General features: G+C 39.2%; 2 protein-coding genes across 4 annotated transcripts; one reads left to right on the forward strand and one right to left on the reverse strand.

Annotated features, from left to right (window-relative positions):
- Positions 1-1,258: 1,258 nt before the first annotated feature.
- LOC115422222 (myosin light polypeptide 6) lies at positions 1,259-9,156 on the forward strand. 3 transcript variants are annotated; one of them, XM_030138402.1, is made up of 8 exons: positions 1,259-1,450; positions 3,518-3,664; positions 4,052-4,079; positions 6,166-6,309; positions 6,417-6,590; positions 6,727-6,804; positions 7,243-7,298; positions 8,637-9,156. In XM_030138402.1, the coding sequence occupies exons 1-7, from the start codon at positions 1,274-1,276 to the stop codon at positions 7,269-7,271; spliced, it is 777 nt and encodes a 258-aa protein (XP_029994262.1). In that variant the 5' UTR covers positions 1,259-1,273; the 3' UTR covers positions 7,272-7,298; positions 8,637-9,156. The 3 variants fall into 3 exon arrangements, with proteins under 3 accessions (XP_029994262.1, XP_029994261.1, XP_029994263.1); XM_030138401.1 differs by having other exon boundaries at positions 7,243-7,277; XM_030138403.1 differs by lacking the exon at positions 7,243-7,298.
- Positions 9,157-11,095: 1,939 nt separating this feature from the next.
- Positions 11,096-22,239, reverse strand: c1ql4a (complement component 1, q subcomponent-like 4). The gene is made up of 4 exons (XM_030138404.1): positions 21,846-22,239; positions 21,166-21,578; positions 20,192-21,041; positions 11,096-12,419 (listed from the first exon to the last, which is right to left on the reverse strand). The coding sequence occupies exons 3-4, from the start codon at positions 20,732-20,734 to the stop codon at positions 12,240-12,242; spliced, it is 723 nt and encodes a 240-aa protein (XP_029994264.1). The 5' UTR covers positions 20,735-21,041; positions 21,166-21,578; positions 21,846-22,239; the 3' UTR covers positions 11,096-12,239.
- Positions 22,240-22,596: the final 357 nt, after the last annotated feature.

Below are 22,596 nucleotides of genomic sequence, written 5' to 3' on the forward strand. Positions count from 1 at the left end.
TCTTGTTAATAAAGTTCAAGAAAAAAAAAGGAGACAAACTGAATTCACGGCACATGTACTAACCTATGCACTTTGAGCCAATTCACATAATATGTTTGACAGTGAATTTAATAAAAGATCCATCTTATAAGGTCATCCCTTGTTTGATATTGTACTTTGAAATGTTATTTGAAATGTTAAACTCTTAGCTTTTTTCAGTGTTATACTGTAAATATTACATAAAATCCTTTTACAGTAAAATATTGTTTTTTTGGAATACGAAAGTTACTGTAAAATTAAAGTAAAATGCAGCAACTGTGGCTAACAGCATTTTACTGTAAAAGGTACATTATTTACAGCCCAGTACTGTAATACATTTTACAGTAATAAACTGTAGTTGTAGATTACAGTAGGGATACTGTAGAATAACAGTAAACTGTTGGCAACTCTAGCTGCCTGTGTTTTACTGTTATTTAATGGGAAAATTTGTTACAGCTCAGAACACCTCCAAAACTGCAAGTGGTCTCCATGGTCGATATCTTCCAAAAGTCGTCTATGGAAGGACAACTGGAGAGGATGTGTGAGAGGTCCTGGACAGTCAGATTCAGGGGCCCAGATTCACTTCACATTTTGGTGTCAGATACCACGCTATCACACTTTTAGAGGTGATGATGATGATGGTTGTTGTTGTTGTTTGGGCAGCACAAAGGTGACCTACACATGTTAGGCAATTATTAGTAAAATTATTAAAATTTTATCCTTTCCATCTGCATAGAACTTATTACCTGTATAATGAAGAGTTCAGACAATCTCTGCAGACAGTATTTTGTAATAATGTATTGAAAAGGACTTAAAACACCTCTTTATTGCAATAAAACCACTGATGTCTGGCTAATGTCTGTGTATTAAGCTTGACACAAAACTCCTCTGATTACTGCTTCACCCCCACACATACATGCATTTCTGACCCAAATAAAAGCATATGCTTGGAGTCATCCAGCTGAGCCTGGTTCTGTATTTTTCAATCCCTTTCCTTATTCCCAACTAAAGCTTTCATGTCTCCTACTCTACTCCTACGCTTTAGCAGACGGTATTACTCAAATCTCTCCATACATCTACCTCTGCTTCATCCACCTTTCTGTCCCTGAGCATCATCAGCATCATCCTCCCCCCACCCAACCACGGGATACACACATCTGACACACTTTTATTTCACAGCTCTCAGCAGCCATACCAGTAGCTGGTGCAGAGATCTGAGAGCGGCCTAAGTTTAGAGCATTAAGAAAGGCTAAGAATGGCTCCTAAAAGAGAAGCCTCCATTAAGAAGTCACCTTCACCAGTGGCACAGCCCAGACTGGGACCCCCTTTCCCCTGCCTCCCTGCCACTCCTCAAAGTCCAAAACCAGCTCCTGAGCTGAAGCCGAGGATGCTACGTCCTTCAGATTCACCATTTGATCCCAGTACTCTGGAGGTGAGTGAACTTAAAGTATTGTACAGTTTATATTAATTTGTGTAAAGGCTAATGTGGGACATTTACATTATATTACTTACAAATCTTTCACTCATCAAAATTTCTGCCTATAGTAACACTTATCAAACTTAGCCTGCCAAAGATACATAATAATGATCTGTTTTGCGACAAACATTGCATGAGAATGTCTGCAGTAATTTGACTAATCTGTCCAATGAAACTTTCTGCATCAATCTGTAATGAGAGTGATTCTAATCTAAGAAAAGAAATGGGGCACTGAGTGTCATCCGGCCTCCTTAGGGAGGAAAGGGTTCTTTCCTGCCCCAGTCTGTGCTATTTCTTTTATAAGGTGGGTGATTCCATCAAATTAGTAGCCTAAAAACTCAGTAGGATATTTTATGTACCCCAGTTTGCTTTATTCATATATATTTAAAAAAAAAAAAAAAAAAAAAAAAAAAATATATATATATATATATATATATATATATATATATATATATATATATATATATATATACACTCCAAAAAGATCCAGTGAATGAAAAACTATTCGTGTAAAAATACTTAAAGACAGTGAGATATCAAGAAAATAGCTTGAAGAATTTAGTCGCTGTATTTGTATTCAAAGCTTTCTCCAATTTGTAACTCTCTTTAGAGTAGCATACACGTAAATAGAGTATCAGAGTATGTAATTTTACAGTTATGAAAGCCCCTCATGCAATATGTCTAATTTATCACAACCATTTGATAATAAAAGAAATATCTGTCATGTATCAAAACATCTGTCTTTATCATTTAAAACTGCATTAGATTGCATAAAACCGGAATAAACTAGGTTATATTTTCTCAACCTCAATGTTAGTCTATATTTAATATTATGAGAATAAACAGTAATGTGCAAAAATATTGGGCCACCTGGGTTTGTTGTTTTTGCAGGGTTGAAATGAGTGTACATATTTATTTATCATTCTCTTTCCTTCAGATAAATTTAGGGAATTTGTGCATAGCCTTAAAAGACACGTACACAATGAACAATTACAAACATGTGACATGAGATGAATGAAACCTGGTGTAAAACATCAGGAACTGAATGCCACAAATCTCATATCATCTGAACAAAAGGTTAAAGACATGTTAAGGGCAAAGGGAGGTCACACTACATACTACCATGTTATTTACAGAAGATGCTTTTTCCTTGAAACTTCTGTGTTTTCTGCTGTACATACTTCCCATATATTCAAATTTGAGAAATGCATATGCGTGCTCATTATAGCTTTACTAAACCAATAAACCTAAAGTAATCCTAGGACTTTTGCAAAGTTCTGGATTCCTTTTACTTTGTCAAAGAATTTGAATTGTTGTGTACAAAACTTTACAGGACAAAAGGAAGGCTTGAGACAATTGAGTAAAGATTTTAATCCAAAATGTGTTGAATAGCTGAGAGTGAATATAGGCTATTAATCATCTGATGCCCACATCAGACTTTGCACTTATGCTTTGCTACCATGCTCACGTTTGTGTTGCAAGTGTTGTTTTTCATTTATGCGGCTTTATAGACTGATGTGTCGCATAGAGCCTGTAACCCTGTTGCTTATTCCATGTAAATGCCACCTCAGTCACAAACTAGGTGCTAATCAGATCATTTCTGTGGAAGCATATGACTGCAAGGTCAGTAGTGGCAGGCTAATGTTATAAACTATATTTTAACATTAAATACTTTGTGTCATATCAATAAACTATCACTATCGCATGATTAGTGTGTATGTCATTGTCACATCAAAATGTGATGCTATAATGTCAAAATATTTATAACCTGAAAACAGCCTTAACAACGATGTTAAAATACTTTCACATAACATGAAAATATCTAACACTTAGATATTTTCTTAGATTCTAAGTATATTATGACACTTTTCCTACTAGATACTTTTATTTTTGTTTCCCTGGCCTGGCTGTAGTATACTTCCATACGTTTCATACTTTATAAGTCATTTAAGGCTGGATCTGGACGTGCTTTTCTGTCATAAACTGTCCGCTTTCTATATATGGACTAAATGAACGTTCAAGGCCCGCCCTCTGTTGTACGTGGTGCGTGCTGTGCGTCATCACGCACGGCCGTCAGAGTTTTCCTTTTCTCCCCCTGCTGTACTCAGAAGCCCGTCACATTCTTTGCTTGGCCGACGCCTCGGACACACCTCAGCTCAAACAGCCATGGTGGGTTTTTGTTCGATCCGACTAAAACAGAATAATCATCAATATTGTACTGTTAGATTTTTAAATAATGTTTCGATAAGGTCTAATTTTGCAAAGATGTTAAATTAAGTAAGGATTTCTTGGTTCGATTTGCAGCTCGCTAGCGGAAGTGCAACTTCAGATAAGCTAACGTTAGCTAATATGATTGACAACTTTAACAGTAAGGTTTACCAGAATAGCGGCTGCTAGATAAAACACAGCTAAATGTGCTTTAGGTAAATAGTTTCTGCTGACACGGAGCCTAACTATCTAGAAAATAAGACGAAACGCTTTCTTAAAGAAAATGTTAGCTAGCTTTGCCCGTCGCAACAGGAACCATTTTCATTAGCCTAATTTCTCTTTGAACAGTGTGACTTCTCGGAAGATCAAATCCTTGGTAAGTTTTGAGTTTGTGTTGTGACACAAAGTCTTGCTTCTTTTGCATGCCTTCACTCTTGCTTTGTTCAGATGATACTTTGCCCTATCTCCACTATCGCCCTGCTCTATGCCCGCCTGTCATAGTAGCCGTGGTTTTAGGCTTTAAGTTTTTCTTCTTTATTTTCGTACTGTTTCACCACTTTCCACTTGCAACTGCTTGTCCTTTCCAGATTGAGTTTAACCTGGATCAGATTCATGGTAAGTCAGTGTAAGGGGGCTGCTTGAGGAAATCAACTGATGGCTATCTCGGTGTGTTTAGGGTGTGATCTGCATGTTGGCTTTGTATCAGCCAAACCCGTCTTAAATGTGGATGAAAGAGGCTTTTAACCGTTGCTTAGTTTGCCAGCATAGTCATAATATGCATTTAAGATAATGATACCTACTTACAAGCATAGACTGTGTGTTGCAATGTGTTTGAATGTGGCAGTCATGCACTCGTTATTATTATTATTATTATTATTATTATTATTATTATTATTATTATTGTTAGACACTGCCAAAACTCATATCTGTTAAACCTTGTTCTGTTTCACTGTAGTCATCCCTGCCTATGTGAGCTTGCCATAAACTTTGTCTGTTATCTTGTAAGCGGCTCATCTTCAGAAGAGTGTCCTTTTTTGGTGTGGATACAGTGGTGGTTGGTTTTTGTCTCGGGGCTGGTTTGTTTAATCACCACTGACATAATAGGCTATAGCTACTCTCTCTCCTCCTCTTTTCCTCCACTCCTCTAATACCAAATATGGTGCTGGGAAAAGTACTCACATGCCAGAAGGGAAAGAGGCACATTCCTGAGAACAGGAAAAACTCCACAATAGTGTCTGAACTTTTTTGGGAAAAGCTTGTCCCAAAACAGTAGTGTTGCTCAGCCTCATATCTGGATATTGTTTAATCGAAATCTATTTTCAGTTTATTTGAAAATCTGTTCCAAACTCTCACTGTTTTGTTATCTAGTAGATCATATAACCTTAAAACAAAGCCAAAGTAATCGACTTTTTGATCCCTAACAAGATTGCATTGCTGACAGTTGAAGAGGATACAGTACTTCCTCAAACTTTTTTTTAACCTCTGTCTCATTTTAATTCTCAAGGAGACATGCCTAACTCACAGCCTTATTGATTATTTAGTAGTGTGAAATATTTATGCCCAAGGAGACTTTGTGGGCAGCTGGGGGTCAAGCCAAGGTCTTTAAACCATAAGATATCATTTTTATCTAATACGTCATATACATATTGTTGGTAAAACTCTTTATTTCCCTAAACTTTGAAATTCTGGTGGTAACTTGTTAAACAATCATGCAGATTAAATAATTTCAGTGCTATTCACTTTAAGTTATGTGCATGTTTGTTTGTTGTTTTTTGTTTTTTTATGAAACTGAGGTCATATGTTTTTTGCCCTTCATACTAAAGCGTGCCATGTTGGTGAAGTTTCTGCACATTTTTGGTTGCATTGTGGAAAAATATCAGACTGACCTAATGACTAACACAAATGCACTTCATACTAAATAAAATGAGTGTGTTTTCATCAGGAAAGCAGGCTGTTTTCTTAGTGGTTGGATTACGTGATGCAATCAAGATTGAAATCATTGCATAAAGTCTGCAGAGTTCAGTTTTTTTATTTTTATTATTCTTAGAGCTTTGGAATGGAGTATTGTTGTGAAAAATGATATACAGATCTGAGAGTTAATGTAGTTATGTAATCTGTTCATGATGTTGGATATCCAAAAGAGGAAGCTTTAACTTGCCTATTGCAGCAAATGAAACCCAAGTATGGAAAGTATGTTGAAAATACATGTGTTCACTCTAAATTAAGCAGAGTACCAGGTGACAAGTGTCATAATTTGCCATCATATCTGCTTTCTCTTTTGCTGCTTCTTGTTTGTGTTGTTTGCACTCATGTCTTTCTACTTTCTACTTTTCCCACTTGATTTTCTATCTCCATGTCACCTGCTCATATTTTGCATGTTTGCTCATCTTTTTAGTATACTATAGTTATTCTTAACCCTTTAATTCTTTTCTTAATTCTTTGTGTGTTTACGTACCCTACAGAGTTTAAGGAGGCCTTCCTGCTGTTTGACAAGACAGGAGAGGGTAAGATCAGCTACAGCCAGGCTGGGGATGTCATGCGGGCCCTGGGACAGAACCCTGTCAACGCTGAGGTGCTTAAAGTCCTGGGCAATCCCAAGGCTGAGGGTAAGGGGAGAAAATATTCAACACAGTCAGTCTCTGAAATGTAAAAATGCAGCTGAAAAGTAGTTGCAGACCTTGGTTTTTATTTGTTTTTCTTTTTGTTTTTCCAGACATGAACTCCAAAATGCTGGACTTTGAGCAGTTTCTGCCCATGTTCCAGGCTATTGCTAAGAATAAAGATCAGGGCTCCATGGAGGATTTTGTGGAGGGACTGCGTGTCTTTGACAAGGAGGGCAATGGCACAGTAATGGGAGCAGAGCTACGTCACGTCCTCACCACGTTAGGCAAGTTAAACATTTTGTCACTCTTGACACTTTTTGTGATTACTGCTATTTCTCATTTCTCATCTGATTTACTTCATGTTGAATTACAGTTGTTTAAAAGTAGAATTTATGTCTGATTTTTACATTGCATTTTCAGGTGAGAAAATGACAGAGGAAGAAGTGGAAACGCTCTTGGCAGGACATGAAGATGCAAATGGTTCCATCAATTATGAAGGTTAGAGCAAAAGAAATGAATAGTAACAAGATCACATGCTTGCTATAATTAGGAAGAGGCTGTGTGACATCGCTATAAACATGCATATTAATCAATGTGACATTGTGACTAGTCTTGACAATCTGATGTGTGTCGCTGCTCATGTGTTGCCCTGTGTCGTAGTGTTGTTTTGACACAAGATATTACTGCCAAGTCATCTATGGGTAATAAACTAATTGCAATTGTGCTTTTTATCTTAGTTATAATAGCTATTTTGTAAGCACTGTAAGTGCTAGACTGACAGGTAGCTAATGTTCGATTTAGTCTAATGAAGTACTGATAGTTAATGTTATTGGCTTTTATATGCTCTCATTTTACACTTACGGTTACTTAACTGCTTGAAGACGCCCAGAGTAAATGTCAACTGCTTAAAATATGTTAACTGTTTTTCCTCTGCAGCATTTGTCCGCCACATCATGTCTGGCTGAAGGCCGGTACGGGTATACTATGAGATGGTACTACCAGGCATTCCTGCTTTTTAATGGTTGCACACTCCCATCCCACCATGACATTGTTGCACTAATCAACTGCTTAGCCTTTCACTCTCTTAATTCTGGCAAACAAGACCAATATGTGTGACAGGTTTGCCCTCTTTATTACCAGAAGGAAAGCCTGGTGGTCCCTCTCATCATTAGTCCTGAGGCTTTGACCCATATGTAGCCTCCTGCTGTTCTGTCTCTCTCTCCTGCAGCCCTCTGTCTTGGCCCCTGGCTGCAGCATGCCCCTCTGCATGTGTCTGGGACTCCCCTCAGTATATAAAGGGGACATGGTGGACACACAGGGAAGAGACTGGTCTCATTCAGGGAAAGCCTGGTGGCCAGGGTCAGGGTAGATACTGAACTGATGGGTTTTCAAACTCATTGCAAGAATAAAATGCTGCTTTGTACTGTTTTGCAAACTATGGATACATTAAGTGTGGTGTTTCTGAGTCACAGATGCATTTCACATAAGCATTTCTTGATATATGTATGTTCTCAACCAAAATTTCTAGATATATGCGCATCACTGTTGCAATGTTTTACTCTCATTTCATTTTTTGTTAAGAGGTAATAATAAAAACACTTCCTAGTTTCCGAAAGATACCAGGATTTGGTTTAATACATAAAAACCTGAAAAAGTGCAATGACAAACTACAGGTTTGCAGATGAGTACATTTGCAGCATTTTATTCTGCCGACTGGGTTAGGGTGTGATGGTCAAGGTGTAGTTGTTCTGATCTCATTTGCATGTTATTGGTGCAGTTAAAACAGGCCTTCTTCTAGTGGTGTTGGTCTTTTCACATTGAATTACAGTAGAGATAGGTTTACATGTGCAAATAGCCACCAGCTTTGGGAGAGTGGACCAGTCCCTTTTTCTACTAACCAGAGAAGTGCAGTAAATTGCTCTTGTGCTGATTGTTTTCTTCTCTGTACTGATGGAAGCTGAATTTGTAGCTGGCCGCTCTCTGACTGGACTTTAGCTCCCTTGATATTCTCCCTCCTTTCTTTGCTGTTCCACTAGAGGAAAGCATACAGCGAGGATGGCTTCTCTAACCAGCTCTTCTTGGATCATAGACATGGCCAACTGCTTTGGCTGAATAGGAGATAGAGATGATTACCTCTCCTCTTTCTCAGTACCCTCTTCAACCCCCCTTTTCCTCTGGGTCAGTAGAATAAGTGGGATCTGTCTCCAAATGCAGCATGCTCACCAAGGATCGGTGAGAAGGAAACTGAGGTTCACATGCTGTAGTTGGGGTAGGTCTCTGCAGACCTCTAAACTGACACTCTAATATGTCTCTTTCTCTGCTTTTTACAGAACTGGTCAGGATGGTCATGAATGGTTGAAGATGACGAGCATCTGACTTTTTTTACCCTGTCACATGTACCTTTTTTGCCGTTTGCTTGTACAGTCCCTCCAGACATTTCCACAGATTCATTTTAAACATTTAATTTAAGAAGTGCCTTTACATTCCCTGAAAACATCATAAATTGGCCTGACAAAACATGTGCATGCAGCTTTGTGCTTGCATTGTTTGCAATAACATTCCAAGATGCAGCACTTGAGACCACTTAAATTTGGATAATGATGATGATATACTGTAACTATTGATACCTGCTGTGTCAACACGGGAAGGGACATTAATATATTGTAGTAACTTTCAACAACCTACTGTATTATTGGCTAAGACTGGCTCTGAAAACTGATATTGCTGTAATACAATATATTTAAAGCCATAGTATTGAGGTAAAAGGATACATTTCTAATGGATTCACTCATTTTTAGTCACTCTCATTATTTGCTGCATTTAAATAAATGTTTTTTTCCTGAAAACCCATCCTGATTTTTGAGACTTGATTTATTTACTGCAGTTGGAAAATATTTTGTGCTTTGCTGTTTTGCATTATGGTGAAGGTATGATACATGATTTTATTTGTACTGCTCTACAATGACACAAGGGGGCAGTATTGCTGCTAGACTCTACAGATCAAACTATTTCTGTATTATACGACTGTACAGTAGGTACTGCAGTAGGAATGTAATAATTAGCTCTTTATGTTTTCATGAGTTTGTAGGATTTAAAGAAAATGCTATAGTTGTATGCCACTCCTGAATTTCTCCTGGTGTGTAGGTGCTTCAAATCAGGCCAAATTTCATTTTAAAAATGAGTGAGCTCTGTAGTTTTGCTGTACATTTTTAGAGAAATGATTCGGTGGCACAAGTGGCATATGAGAAGTAGAAGACTGTTTGGTGGCTTCCTGACCTTTTCTTCATTTTCCTCACAAGCAGCCACAACTATTTCCCCTCATTAGGCACCACAGCTATTGGAGTATGGAGCTTATGTGTGTGGGGTAAGGTTCAGGAGGGTGTCACAGTCCACTGCTGAATAGGTTGCCCACTAATTACTCAGTGTGTGTATGTGTGTGGTCGATGGAAGTCAAGGCTATTGATTATTTTAATCCTCCTATTTGTGAGTCTGTGATCCTCGTGGCTCTGCATTCGACAGGGGAATCACTAATGGGCCTCAGCGCAGCCTGTCTCAGACCTCTCTCCGTCCAATTAACTTTCAACTGAAATCTGCCAGGAGAGAGAGCCGGGGGCTGGGCCCAGGCATGGCGCGGTAACATCCCTCTTTCTCCTCTCAGAAGCAACAGATTCACCAAATCCTTTAAGTCTAGCATGCCATCAGATCTGTACTCTAATTAGGTACTTCCATTTTGCTAGTAATCTAGGAGGTGTCAACATTTGTCTCCTTTAACATGGTGATGATGCATGTCTCACTCCAGTTAAGGAACTGTTAAGAGGGTCTTATGAATATACTTGAGTAGTTGGCATGTGCAGAAAACCACATGGAAATTTGCAGCAACTATCCGCAACTTTTTAAAATAATAGTTTTTTTTAGTCATTTCTACCTGTATATTTGTTAACATAGCTGTTTTTTCTATGTATTTGATAATAGTCTATCATAGAGTGACAGGTACAGTTTAATCAAGTGTATAGTTCAGCCATTCCATGACATTTGAGAAGGTAAAGGGATAAGACATATCACTCAGTTATAAAGAATGCTCTATTGAAAATAATGGAAAAATTATTTGAAGAAAAAAACAAGTCTCTCCCAAACCTCAGTTACATATCCTATTAAAGTTAAAGCAATGCAAATTATTAGCACAATAATACATTAGCATAATTGTTTTTGCCTAAATCATATTCAGTATCTGCTCTTGGCTGTTTGGGCTACTTAAAACAGCACTGTACATTTTATTTCTGAGTATGTTCAGAAATGTAGATTTAGATGGATACAGTGGATTTGTTAGTGGGAGAAGGAGCACACCATAACCATAAAATCACTGTGCAAATATCAATGAAGTGAGTGAAAAGTTCATATTAACCAGTTTCCCGGATACATGACTTAATGCTTTGTAATAAATTATCTTGCGGGTTGAAAACCAAAGAGTGTTAAGCGTCATCGAATACTGGACCAATTTGGTCTGTTTTTATGCAATTGATCACAATATTGTTACAGTTAAAATGTATACATGGGCTGGATTTTGTAGGTCCTCTGTGTGTGATGAGATGGGATCAATAAACTGGTATTAATGTTTGTGTGTTAGACTGTGTCTTAAGACGTATTGGAAATCCATGTTGTAGCAGGCAGAAGCTGTGGTCAGCCCCTGTTGCTTCGATCTCAGATGTAGTCCACACAGCTTCTCCACAGATCCAATTCTCCACAGTGAGTTTAAGTGGTCGCTTCAAATAAAACCGAACAAGGGTCTGCGTGTGTTTATGTCTCTTAAATGTACATGCCTTTATTCAGTCCTGACTGTCAACACACCAGAACACCACGTAAGAACACAAAAAAAGACAGCAGTAATGTAGATATTTTAATAGTAATTATCTACTCAGCCTATTTAACATACCAGATATCCCATCCCAAGATTACTGTTTATACATATGATGATACTTGACATGGTTTCTCAAAAATAAAGGACTATGTAGGTATGGCAGTGTAGTTCCATTAACATGGCTGTAACGTTTTGTACAACATTGAATTGAAGTAAAACACCGCAGCTGTCACATCCACACTGCCTCAGTATCATACAGTATTTATACACACAGAATCAAAAAAGCACTTGGCAGTTAAAACTTCCTCACACACAAGTACCATCTGTAGAACGTCCCATGTCATGATGGGAACAGTAAAGATGGGTCAAACATCGGAGTTTACTCAACTGGCCTCATTTTAATCAGTACTTTCCCACTGCAAGGTGAATCACAACAGGGATTTTATTCATGTCAGCTGGGGTAATTCACTTTAAAGCATAGGGAAGCAAATATTTCACAAAAAAATGTTTGCAAAAGTAGTAGATTGTTTAATCAGAGGTTACTGGAAAGACTAGAGGTCATGTTAAAGTAAATGCTGTTTGGCATACAGTAAGGGTGCCTTTGTCTCAGCTTAGTCATCTTGATTTATGGCACTTTTAACACCATTATTGCATTAAAAACAATCAGACTGATGGTGTTTATTATATTCTTGTTCTCACAATGTCAGTAAATATGGAACACATTAAAATATCTTAGATATTTTAGAGCCACAATGTGCAGTCGTTATGTGCACCTATACTGTACATATTCAGTAATTCATTTTGCACACAAAAGGCGCCAGTAAATGCAGCTGATCGTTGGCTCAGTATCATACATTTCCTCTTAATTCCACTTATCTCTGATTTTTACTGTATTCACTGTTTTGTAGTCTGTTGTATTCTAGGATGTGTGTTGTTTGAGTGTGTGTGTTTGTGTGTTTTCTTGCATGCATATGTGTGTGGGTCTGAATAGTGTGTGCATAGCTGTCTGTGTAAGTGTGAATATGTATGATGTCAGTGTGTATCTAATCACTCCATTCTGCGTGAGAAAGGATTAGGTTCAATCTGGATAGATGAGGAAACCGGAGAAGGTGCTGTACTTGTTTGTGTTCCCTCCGTGGACCTTCCCTCCGTCCAGCTGCACACAAACCTCATCGCCCACGTCTAAATGCAGGATCACACTGTTGGAGGCATAGTCGTAATTCTGATCAGCATCCTGAGCGATGGCGCTGGCTCTTACCTGTCACCCACAGAGGACATACGCATTGACAATTAGAACATGGACGAAAGTGAACAAACACTTGCAAATGTCACTGCCACTTACTCAACAGCCTTTAGTACTCAGCAGCTCCTCACTTTAAAAGGAAACCACCGTAAAACATTTTTACCCATTTTCCAGGTTAATCAATTATTAACAGCTTTCATAAGAGACACCCATGAGAATGACATCACCCCCTGATGGAGTCCACATTCACACTTGATAAACAGATGGATGGCACTGTGACCTGTGACCCCAGAGGTGGGCTAAAAGCATGGCCACTTATTGATCTGCTGTGACAGGGGGCTCAGGGCCAAAAGAACCTATATGAACATCTGATTGGGATGTGGAGATAAGTTGGCTCGCTGGGGACAACAGGTTGTCTATGGGGAAACTAGCTCAGCCGAGAAACAGCATTACTATCACACCGACTATTGACCTGTTGCTTATGATCCCAGGTCGACTCAATATGCATGATATTGAGTGGCTAGGCCTAAGCCAGACACTTTCACATTTGCATGCTGTATGTGAGCGTGGTCTTATTGACCTAGTGTCAGTGGATCTTTACTTGTTTGTTAACACATTTAATTGGGTTTACTCATTGTAGAGATTTAAATACACATGCTGGACTGAATTACAGCTGGTCAGGAAAGATCTCTGCTGTTTGTAGCTGTAAAGGTTTTAATTATTATTGTAGGCTTTACACCAGACTGCGCAACAATTTTCATTTATTGTAATCCACTAGAATACTTTTTGTTCTTCTTTAGCTGCTGCTTTTAAATGTTGCATTATTAATATCCTTTTGACAAATGCAGAATCTATAATCATACCCCATGCTGCATCCCTAAAAACCTCCTGAACAAGATGTATCAATAATTCTGATGGAGATGCCCCAATCATCCGACATATGTCAGCCATCAGTGGCCTTGTGTCTGGCTCAGTGTCCATCTACAGTGGGAGCACTCAATCTATGTCAGCAGCCAGACAAGCCACGCACATATCTATGACAGCCACAGAATATGATCTGCAACTCAACTACCATCATGTCATCCCCATCACAGGGACCCTTTTCTCCCCAGTAAGCATGCATCAATTTGAAAACAGTCAGTTGACGAGCAACAGAGCCTGAATTATTGTAACTGAAAAAAAAATATCCTCTTTCCCCCCCTGCATCAATCCATTTTGCCCTGGTCTACTCACCTATCCCCCATCTATCAGTTGTGTTCCATTGCCTGGACACTGTCTGTATCTATCTCCATAAATGAGATGTAGGTCATGGAGGATGTGTCAACTTTCAGCAGGTTGGTGACCGCCGGTTAAGCATGAATCTATTCTCTCTAATGAGCAGGGAAGTGCTTCTAATCTTAACTCATATCTATTTGGTGATACTTACCACATCTATTATTTCAACTTCAACATTGTTTTGGTATTAGACTTCAGATCCTTGTATCTATCCAAAACAGCCATTTTGCATAAACTATAATGCTTTAATGACAGCTGTCTTGTTTTATGTCTAATGTCTTGTGCAGAACTATTTGATACTGGTATCTATATTATACAAGGGAAGTGGACTCTCTGTGTGTGTGTCTCGGGTATCACACAAAATCCGGAAAGGTCTGACTGCTGTAGTTTGGCATACTTATGTATTTTTGGTCAAGGAAGAGACTAGCGAAAACGGCAAGTTGATAGGACCAAAATTTTTGGATTTATTGGTAATTTTGGAATATGATGGCCTCCCAATGGCCAATCATGTTGCTATGCCCAGAATCATACAATCATCATTGAAGTGGGTTTCTTAGCAAGAGATAAACAATAGGACCACATTGCCATGGAGTCAAATTTCATGTGCAGAAACAGATATGCCAGCTGAGAGGTTATTCAACTTAAAATGACAGTGGAATTTATCAAGAAAGGAAAGGAATGAACTATATCAGAGAATCTAGAGCCCGTGGTTCTCCATGGGGCAGCGTGCTAGTATACAGTATATATATATATAGTATACAGTATATATATATATATTTATATTTATACATATTTATTTTATTTCTTTTTTTTTTACCTGTTCTAGAAAAAAATAAAGACTATGGGACTGAGTGAAGGATCAGTGTATATTATACTGTACATTATTGATGATATCCACCTTGTATCTGCTGTATAGCTCTCTTGTTCTCCCCTATATGACGTACTGCATCAAGGTGTGGGGCAATACTTACAAAACTAATACAAATCCAATTACCATCATTCACAAAAGGCCAATATAAATGATCAATAAAGTATCCTATAGGGAACACACAAATTTTTTTTTTTTTTTTCAAGTTAAAAGCTTTAAAGTTTAGTGACTTAGTCTACTTTAAAACAGCACAATTTATGTTCAAACTAAAAAATAATCAGCTGCCTGTTCATATTCAGAGCTTTTTTTAAATGCAGGAAAGTAATTATAATTTCAGAGGAAGTAATGTGTTCAAAAAACCTAATGTTAGAACAAATATGGAGCAATTTTGTCTTTCTGTTGTTGGAGTAAATGTTTGGAACAAGTTAAATCCTGAGTTAAAAGACTGTATAATATTATTTATGTTTAAAAGAAATGTTATGAAAATATACGAAGAATGTGAATGTCAATTTTTCCACTACTCAAACTATTAAATTGTTTTGTTTTTTTGTTGTTGCTATTGTTACTAAGCAAAAAGCATTGGTAGCTGTTTTATTTCATTTTGTTTGGTGATATGAATAAGGGGGTAGGCAAAATAAGCTTAGGCTTCAGCCTATTCCTTTTCAGACTCTTGCATCTTTCAAACATTGTATCCTGCACAAATGTATAATGCTTGAAATGTCTGAATAAACACAATTAAACATGGCTTCTTTTTTTTTTTTTTTTGGCTGTGAAATGTGCCAGGAAATAAAAGGTAAACTGTCTATGACCTGAGAGCTGCTAATGCTTGTCCATGCCTTCAAATCTTGTGTTGTTTTTTGCACATTTTATACAAATATGATACCAAATGTTGTTTTATATCTGTCCAAAACAGATCTGTCTGTTAAATAAAACTGTTTGTCTCAATGGGACCACCTGTATAAATAAAGGTTGAATTAAAAAAAAGTTGACTAATTCTTGTGTAAACTTTTTTAATTTAATCAGCATATTATTTTTTATGAACAGTATACACTTGATGAGTGAAAAAAATACAATTGCTACAGCTATTTTTGTATTATATCTATTTTCACATGTTTCACATATTCTTGGATGTCACTTATATAAATAATTCATGTTCAAAAAGTTTTGATTATCCTGAAGTTGCTCAGACTGTTCAATGAGTATAATTAAACACTGACCATAATTTACCCTTTTTTAGACCCTCTCAAGACCATCTCTCACATAATGACACCAATCCATTGTCAACTGCAAAGGTTATATTGTTGTTCTACTTGACATGTATAGTGACAGCCAATATCACATTTGCATCTTTGGCTGCTTCTGACAGTGATGCTGTTATTGTGACTTTCTATCGACACCAGGCATATGTCATCCTGCTCATTATTTTGGCCAAACAGTGTAACACAGGGAGATGTACAGAGCTCATCCCCCCCCTTCAGGTCATCTTAGATTCTCATGGTTTCATGCACAAGGCAGCCTGGTTGAATTTTGTACAACAGAATAGAATTCATCAGTCACTCATTCATCAAAGGGTTGTGTGTGATATATATAGTGTATAATTGGTGCTTCATGCTCCTGTGCATGACAGGATAATACAAGACGCCTATAAATGCAGATCTGGTACAGATAGGCATGAGGGAACCGTGGTGGGATTAGGACGGGAATTCCCACAGAGGGGACGGATTCAGCTGGAGGACACAGTCTGATCCGTGTGAACCAGGCGGCACACCGAGCTGATCTTGGAGCTGGAAGGGTTGTGAGCCGTGAGGCAGGGGCCCCTAGGGCTTGCCTGTGGCTGTCTCTGTCTCCGCCTATTGCTTTCATTACGGGGCCTCCTGTAAACGTGCCTGAGAGCAGAGGGGGCCACAGGCGAGCAGGAATCAAGCAGGAAGGCGGTGGTGGAGGTGGTGTGGGGAGCAGCTGCAGTGTCATTTATACAAGTGGAACCGCAACACAGGAGACAGACAAGGAAAGACAAAAAGAGAGGAGACAGGGAAAAAAACAAAACAAAAACAAGGGCCAGAGGGTTGAGGGAAGAGAAGGGAGGGGTCTAGGGTAACAGACTGATCAAGCGAGGCTATTTTGCGAGACCGGGGAGATTGGGGGGGGGGGGGGGGGTATATGAAGTCTTGTTTTTATCTGTGGTGCCGTGCTCCACTGGTAATAAAACTGACAGGATTCATTCACTGTGATATACTGACCTCTTAGAGCAGAGACAATAGAAAAGTAGCTGTTAAACTTACCTAAGGGACCCCAGCACATAGCAGATGGGTTGGGGAAGGATTGAGGGGGCGATGTTGTGGAAATAGAATATTTATTGAATAGGTTTTCCCTTCTCCTCTGGGAGCCCACGGATTACATGGCGACAAGTGACTATAGCATCAGGCCTTACCTTAGATTGCTATTAACTGCCATTCAGGATTACAGTCTGTGGCGTACAGCACAATGACAGTCACACCTGCCCACTGCATGAGTGAAAATGTCTTAATGTGCTTAATTACTGTTTTAAAGGAGACAGTATACTTGTCTTTTAAACTGATCCTGCTTTCACATTTCTTGTGGCACAAAATAGATCGCATTTTGACCACACTCTGCTGTGTTTTTAACTCTCTCTGGGCCAGCTCAGGCTAATTTATATGATGTTATAATAATATTTCACCTGTAGCATGTACATGTAATACAGGTACCGCTCATTACAGTGAGTGATGACATTTTAACACTACTCTGTGAAATAACTTGACCTTTAACAGAGCTATTAAAAGAGTCTATGACAGGTGAAAAACAAGGGAGAGATTAAATGGGAGCCAAGCTAGTATCCATTTGACTACATTGCACTTGGTGTTAAGAATGTTTAATATAGATATAGGGTGGTGCGTTCACGCAGTATACATGAATAGGTGAACAGCATACAAACAAATTAATGAGGAGAGGGGGTAGTAGGTCTGTTAAGAAGGCATGGATGACATATTGCCTGCCTTCACAGCATAAAACATACCAACATTAGCATAGACTGTCTTAATAACATTTGCTACGCAGTTTGAATATTAAGTAGTGTACAAGCCATTTATCCATGGCAGTCAGACAAGGCTGAATCAATATTAAATCATTAAGTACTATAAGAATATTATAAGGATTCATCATCCTCTAAAGCTGGATGAAAATCCGACTGCACATGCTTTTTCTGTGTGCAAATAACACACCTGAAGTTTGCTCAACTGAACATGAATAGGGTTGTGCAAATATTCCCATCACACATTAGAGCTGTTCTGTATGTCAGTTACCGGCATGTTACGAACATGGAAGCAGCTGAAGTGTGACCCCTCTCAATCACAAATCCCCTGAATCTGAAAGCCTTGTCATGCTGCGGTGATTTGTGAAAGTTAGATTGAGGTGTGAGCAGGTAGGCTTTACAGAGTGGGGATTAAGTGAAAGTAATAGGTATTGGATCTATAGGAATCCCATGGAAGCCCGGCCTCAGTCAGCACATCCTCCTGAGATCCTGGCATTCGCATTACACCACACTCCTGTCACCTGACATAAGTGAAATGCCTTGAACCTGTGAACCAGCCATGACTCACTCCAGCAGCCAATACTGTTAATTTAAGCATCATTATGAAATATATGACTAAAGCTGCACAGGCTGTTAAGCATTCCCTGAATAAATCTATCACTAAGCGCAGAATTAATTAATTTAGTACTTTAATGGGATCTCTAAACACTGAACCGGTGCAAAAACAGTTTATAGACCAATTTTCTCTCTTTGTCTGGTCGGCCTTGATGACTTGTCAAGCTGAGACGTGTTGTGTGGGCGTCCATTGGTCATCGGGCCTGATCTCATTCTGGCCTTCACTACCAGCCTCCCCGATGCCTCGTCTACAAGCCCACTGTCTCCATACCTCCATTAAGTCATCTATCTTCCTCTGCTCCACCCCTGATCTTCCGTCAACTCACTAGTCTTGTCTTGCTCTCCCTTTCACTCTCTCCAAGTGGACATCTCAGCATGTCCCTGTCATGTCGAGGCTTGTGTGTTTGTGAGTTTGAATTTGTCGAGCGGCCAACAAAGGAAAAAAAAGTGAGTTAAATGACCTTATCTGTTAGGGTGTAAAAGTTATAACACTCACAGAAAGGAGAAGTGGTACATTTGTTGCTCCAGCAATCTGTTTTTTGGCTTAGAATAAAAAAAAAATTAAAAAAAACATGTGGTCAGACAAAATATCCAATAAAGCTTTAGCACCTACGGCAATGGTAAAACAGGCCGTTTGATTCTACAGTTAGGAATGCAACCTGTCAGACATAGTGCCCATTTAACAAACTCTAGCCACTGACTGGCCTCAGGCGGAGTACCCGCCTGCCTCGGGGCTTCTATAACTCCAAACATGATCAGGCATTCTGCAGTATTTTATTTACACTCCATTTTCATCTACCGGCTGTTCTGTTTAGGACACTCCTGTTAGGTGAGTGCTCTATTTAACAAAGCTATTTAAGGGGGGGGGGCACATGATAGGTGTCAGACGGACCGAGGTGAGGTTAAATAATTGAGTTGAGTGAAAAGATAATTAATGGAGAATCAATGAACAAGCTGGGTAAGGGTTAGAGGAGGAAAGTATAGCGGGTGTTCAGAGGATCTAATCTAAGATGTATAAATTATTAAGCAGACTACGATGACTTGAATGACAATTCAGACATTAGGTAGGCACCTTAGATGCAAATTCACCTTTGCAGTCTAATACATATACAATTAAATGGTAGTAAAATATAATTTTAAACATTTACCTTTTCCACCGAATAAAGTCTAAATGTATTGTCTTATTTAGTTCAGTGCAGCTGCAGTATTAAAGTAAACATGAGGTGTTTTAGCCTGTGTGCACTTGTTTGATTATTCTTTGATAAACCACATGTTTAGAGAGTGAAGTCTGTGTAGACGATATTAGCATTGAATGTCCTTGATGAATGAATGAATTTATAAAAGCAACTTGAAGAATGTTTCCTGAATTTGGAGTCCTCTGATGAAATCCTTGTGATTTATCCCACCTCTTCGCTCCTCTACCCCCCCATCAGCCCCTGTGTCTTTAATTAGTGTCTGGGGAATGAGGGAGTGGATGAGTGGACTGTCAATTTTACATTCATTATTTATTTAGCTGAGGTGTAAACTGACTAGTCCACGTACTGACAGACATTTCTCCTGTGCTCTTTTGCACTGCTGTTTAGGCAATAATCAAGCTCTGTGTATGATAGTTACTAATTAGACTGTTCCTTTTGGCGGTGGCAGCTGCATTCTGCCACTTGTCATTTAGCCACAGTACATGTGGGAATGCAAATAACTGTAGCTGCGATTTCAGACTGTATACCATGGATTCCTCTTAATGAGGAGAAAGATTTCTATTTCATTCTTTGCCTGTCATGTTGCCACCTGCTAAGTGGAATGTGCTCTGAATTTGAAGAGCTCAATTGTGCAAAGGTGAATGTGAGTCAATGGTAACAGAGGATGGTCAATAACTGGAAAAAAATGATGTATGGTCATATGTGTGCATGCATATGAACACATACACATCTTCTGTTGCACGTGCACCTATTCTCCCACATGCTCACACGCTCACTCACTAACCAGTCCGTTCTTCTTCAGGTCTGCCCACATGCTGGTCCCATCACCACCTCGCATTAGGACGTGGTACGTGAAGAAGTAGATGCCAGGCAGAGGGCAGGTGAACTTCCCGGTGCTGGGCTCATAGTAGTTACCCACATTGGTCACCACATCGTCAAATTTTAGTATCTCATTCCCCTCATGCTGTTTGCGTAGCCCTGCATAAAAGGCAATTTTAGGAGTGTAGAGAGAAGGGGAGTAGCCACCAGGACCTGGACCTGGAGGCCCCTGCGGCCCTGGCTTGCCTGGCTCTCCTGGAGGTCCACGTGCTCCTGGTGGGCCAGGAATCCCAGGAGGCCCCCGGAGGCCAGACTTCTTCTTTCCAGAGTAATCCTGGGGTGTTGGGGACACGGGTGTCAGCTCCTGGCCTGGTTGAGAGGTGGAGTAAGGGTCGCATACCATCCTGCAGCTTCCAAGCATTTCATAATGGCTTCCTGCATTTCCAGTGTTCCCCCCTTTGGTTGTGTGGACCAGCAGAGGAATGGCGACCAACAGTATGAGAACCATGGCCACACCTACTGCAGCTCCAATGACACGTTTCCTGCGGCTGAGCCGTGAGGCGGCCAGCGTCAGGAAGTCCTCTTCCCCCTTAGCTGGAATAGTGCCGGCCAGGATGAAGCCTCTCAGAGAACCAGTATGGAATAAAAAAGTGCTTAAGGGTAGTGGGGTGAGTGGGGGTTAAGAGGTATATTACACAGCCAAGAACAGGAAATAATGCAAAATGGCAGATAGCCAGAGCTGATGAGAACAGCAAACAGCTGGATTAGATGTTCCAAGAGAAAAGATAACGGTGTCCAACAAGGGTTTCAAATACCTGTAATTCAAAGAAAAGAAGAAAAAAAATTAGACACCACAATGCTTAAGGGAATACACACATGAATCTGTATCTGTTTTGACACAATACAAAACTATTAATTATCTGATGAAGTATTATTCACCTCCTTTTACTTCTGCTGTTGTCCTCCAGTTCACTTCAATTTTCAGCATCAAACAGAAACCATGACTGGCAGTGAGTTCGTTGTTTTCAAAGCAGAGCTTATTAAAAGTATGCTGATGGCTGGTGCCAAACTCAGCTCATTGAGGACTGAGAAGATGTATTGTTTGTTTTGTTGGATGAAGTATAATTTAGAGTTTCTTCAAAGAAAAATGTTCTTTCCTCTAAGCCCCCCAACACTCAGTATGAATGTCTTCCTGAATGCCATGACTGTGTGACAAATGTTATTCAGAGATCTTTTCTTGACACAATCATCTTATGACTGCTTCTTATAACTTTTTTCCACCGTCCACATATAAAAAAAATAATTTTGTTGGAAGTGTATTTGATAGATTCCTTCTGAGGTTATATCTGGATCTGGAAAGCAAAGGGAAAAAGCAAAAAAGCTCAATCATAAATTTACCCTCATTTATCTCAGTTTATACGTTATATGACGAGGAATCATATGACAAAGATCAGATGTAAAGATTACATTTTTAATAAATAAAATAAAATATGCTCAGTAAAAATAAGTACGAATATTATATTTCATATTTTTAAAGTGATACAGGTGCGTTATTCACTAATGTGTATACTTCATAATATAAAAAGAAAGGCAAAGGTAAAGTGGGAAATAAAACTTACCATTTGTTCATTAGGCTATATTCCAAAAATATCACTGGTTGAAATTATCCGTGTGTCAGTCCAGTCCGCGTCCCACCAAACTGACTGAAGGACTTTGGACTGTTGCGGTGCCAGGCGCAGAGGTGTGGAGCCGACGGGCGCACGCACACCAGACGCCAGCAAAGTGATGAGAGTTTCTTAAGCAGCGCGTAATCCCCTCTTTTCTTTCCAAGGAAGAAAAAAAAAGAGTTTTAATGCCGTAAATGATTCCTGGCAAATACTTACAACCACGCTTGATTTTTTTTTTTTTTAAAAACTCAATTCCAAAAGAAGGGACGCACGGCAGCCTGGCGCTCGTACCCACAGTGGATGTCCACTGTACCGCCTATCGTATCAGTGTTTGGGGTTTGGTCCGTGGGCAGTCCTACTCAACACCTGTTAGACCGATCTCTCTCTCTCTCTCTCTCTCTCTCTCTCTCTCTCTCTCTCTCTCTCTCTCTCTCTCTCTCTCTCTCTCTCTCTCTCTCTCCATCAATATATACAATAATATAATTTGTTGTCATTGAAAATGAATGCTGTGTCTTCTATTACATTACTTTAAATGTATTTCTAACTATAAGTGAAACATGATTGAATGGTAATTTAAATGTTTACAATTGTGAGCCATAACTGCAGATGCATTTGGCTGTGAACTGAAAACAGTGCAGACCACACTCCACTGATGCTCCCTGTAATGCCTTGTTAGTCTGGCATTCACCTGTTGTCAGCAGCT

The sequence above is a fragment of the Sphaeramia orbicularis genome, chromosome 7 (genome assembly GCF_902148855.1).
Source record: "Sphaeramia orbicularis chromosome 7, fSphaOr1.1, whole genome shotgun sequence".
Lineage (NCBI taxonomy): Eukaryota > Metazoa > Chordata > Actinopteri > Kurtiformes > Apogonidae > Sphaeramia > Sphaeramia orbicularis.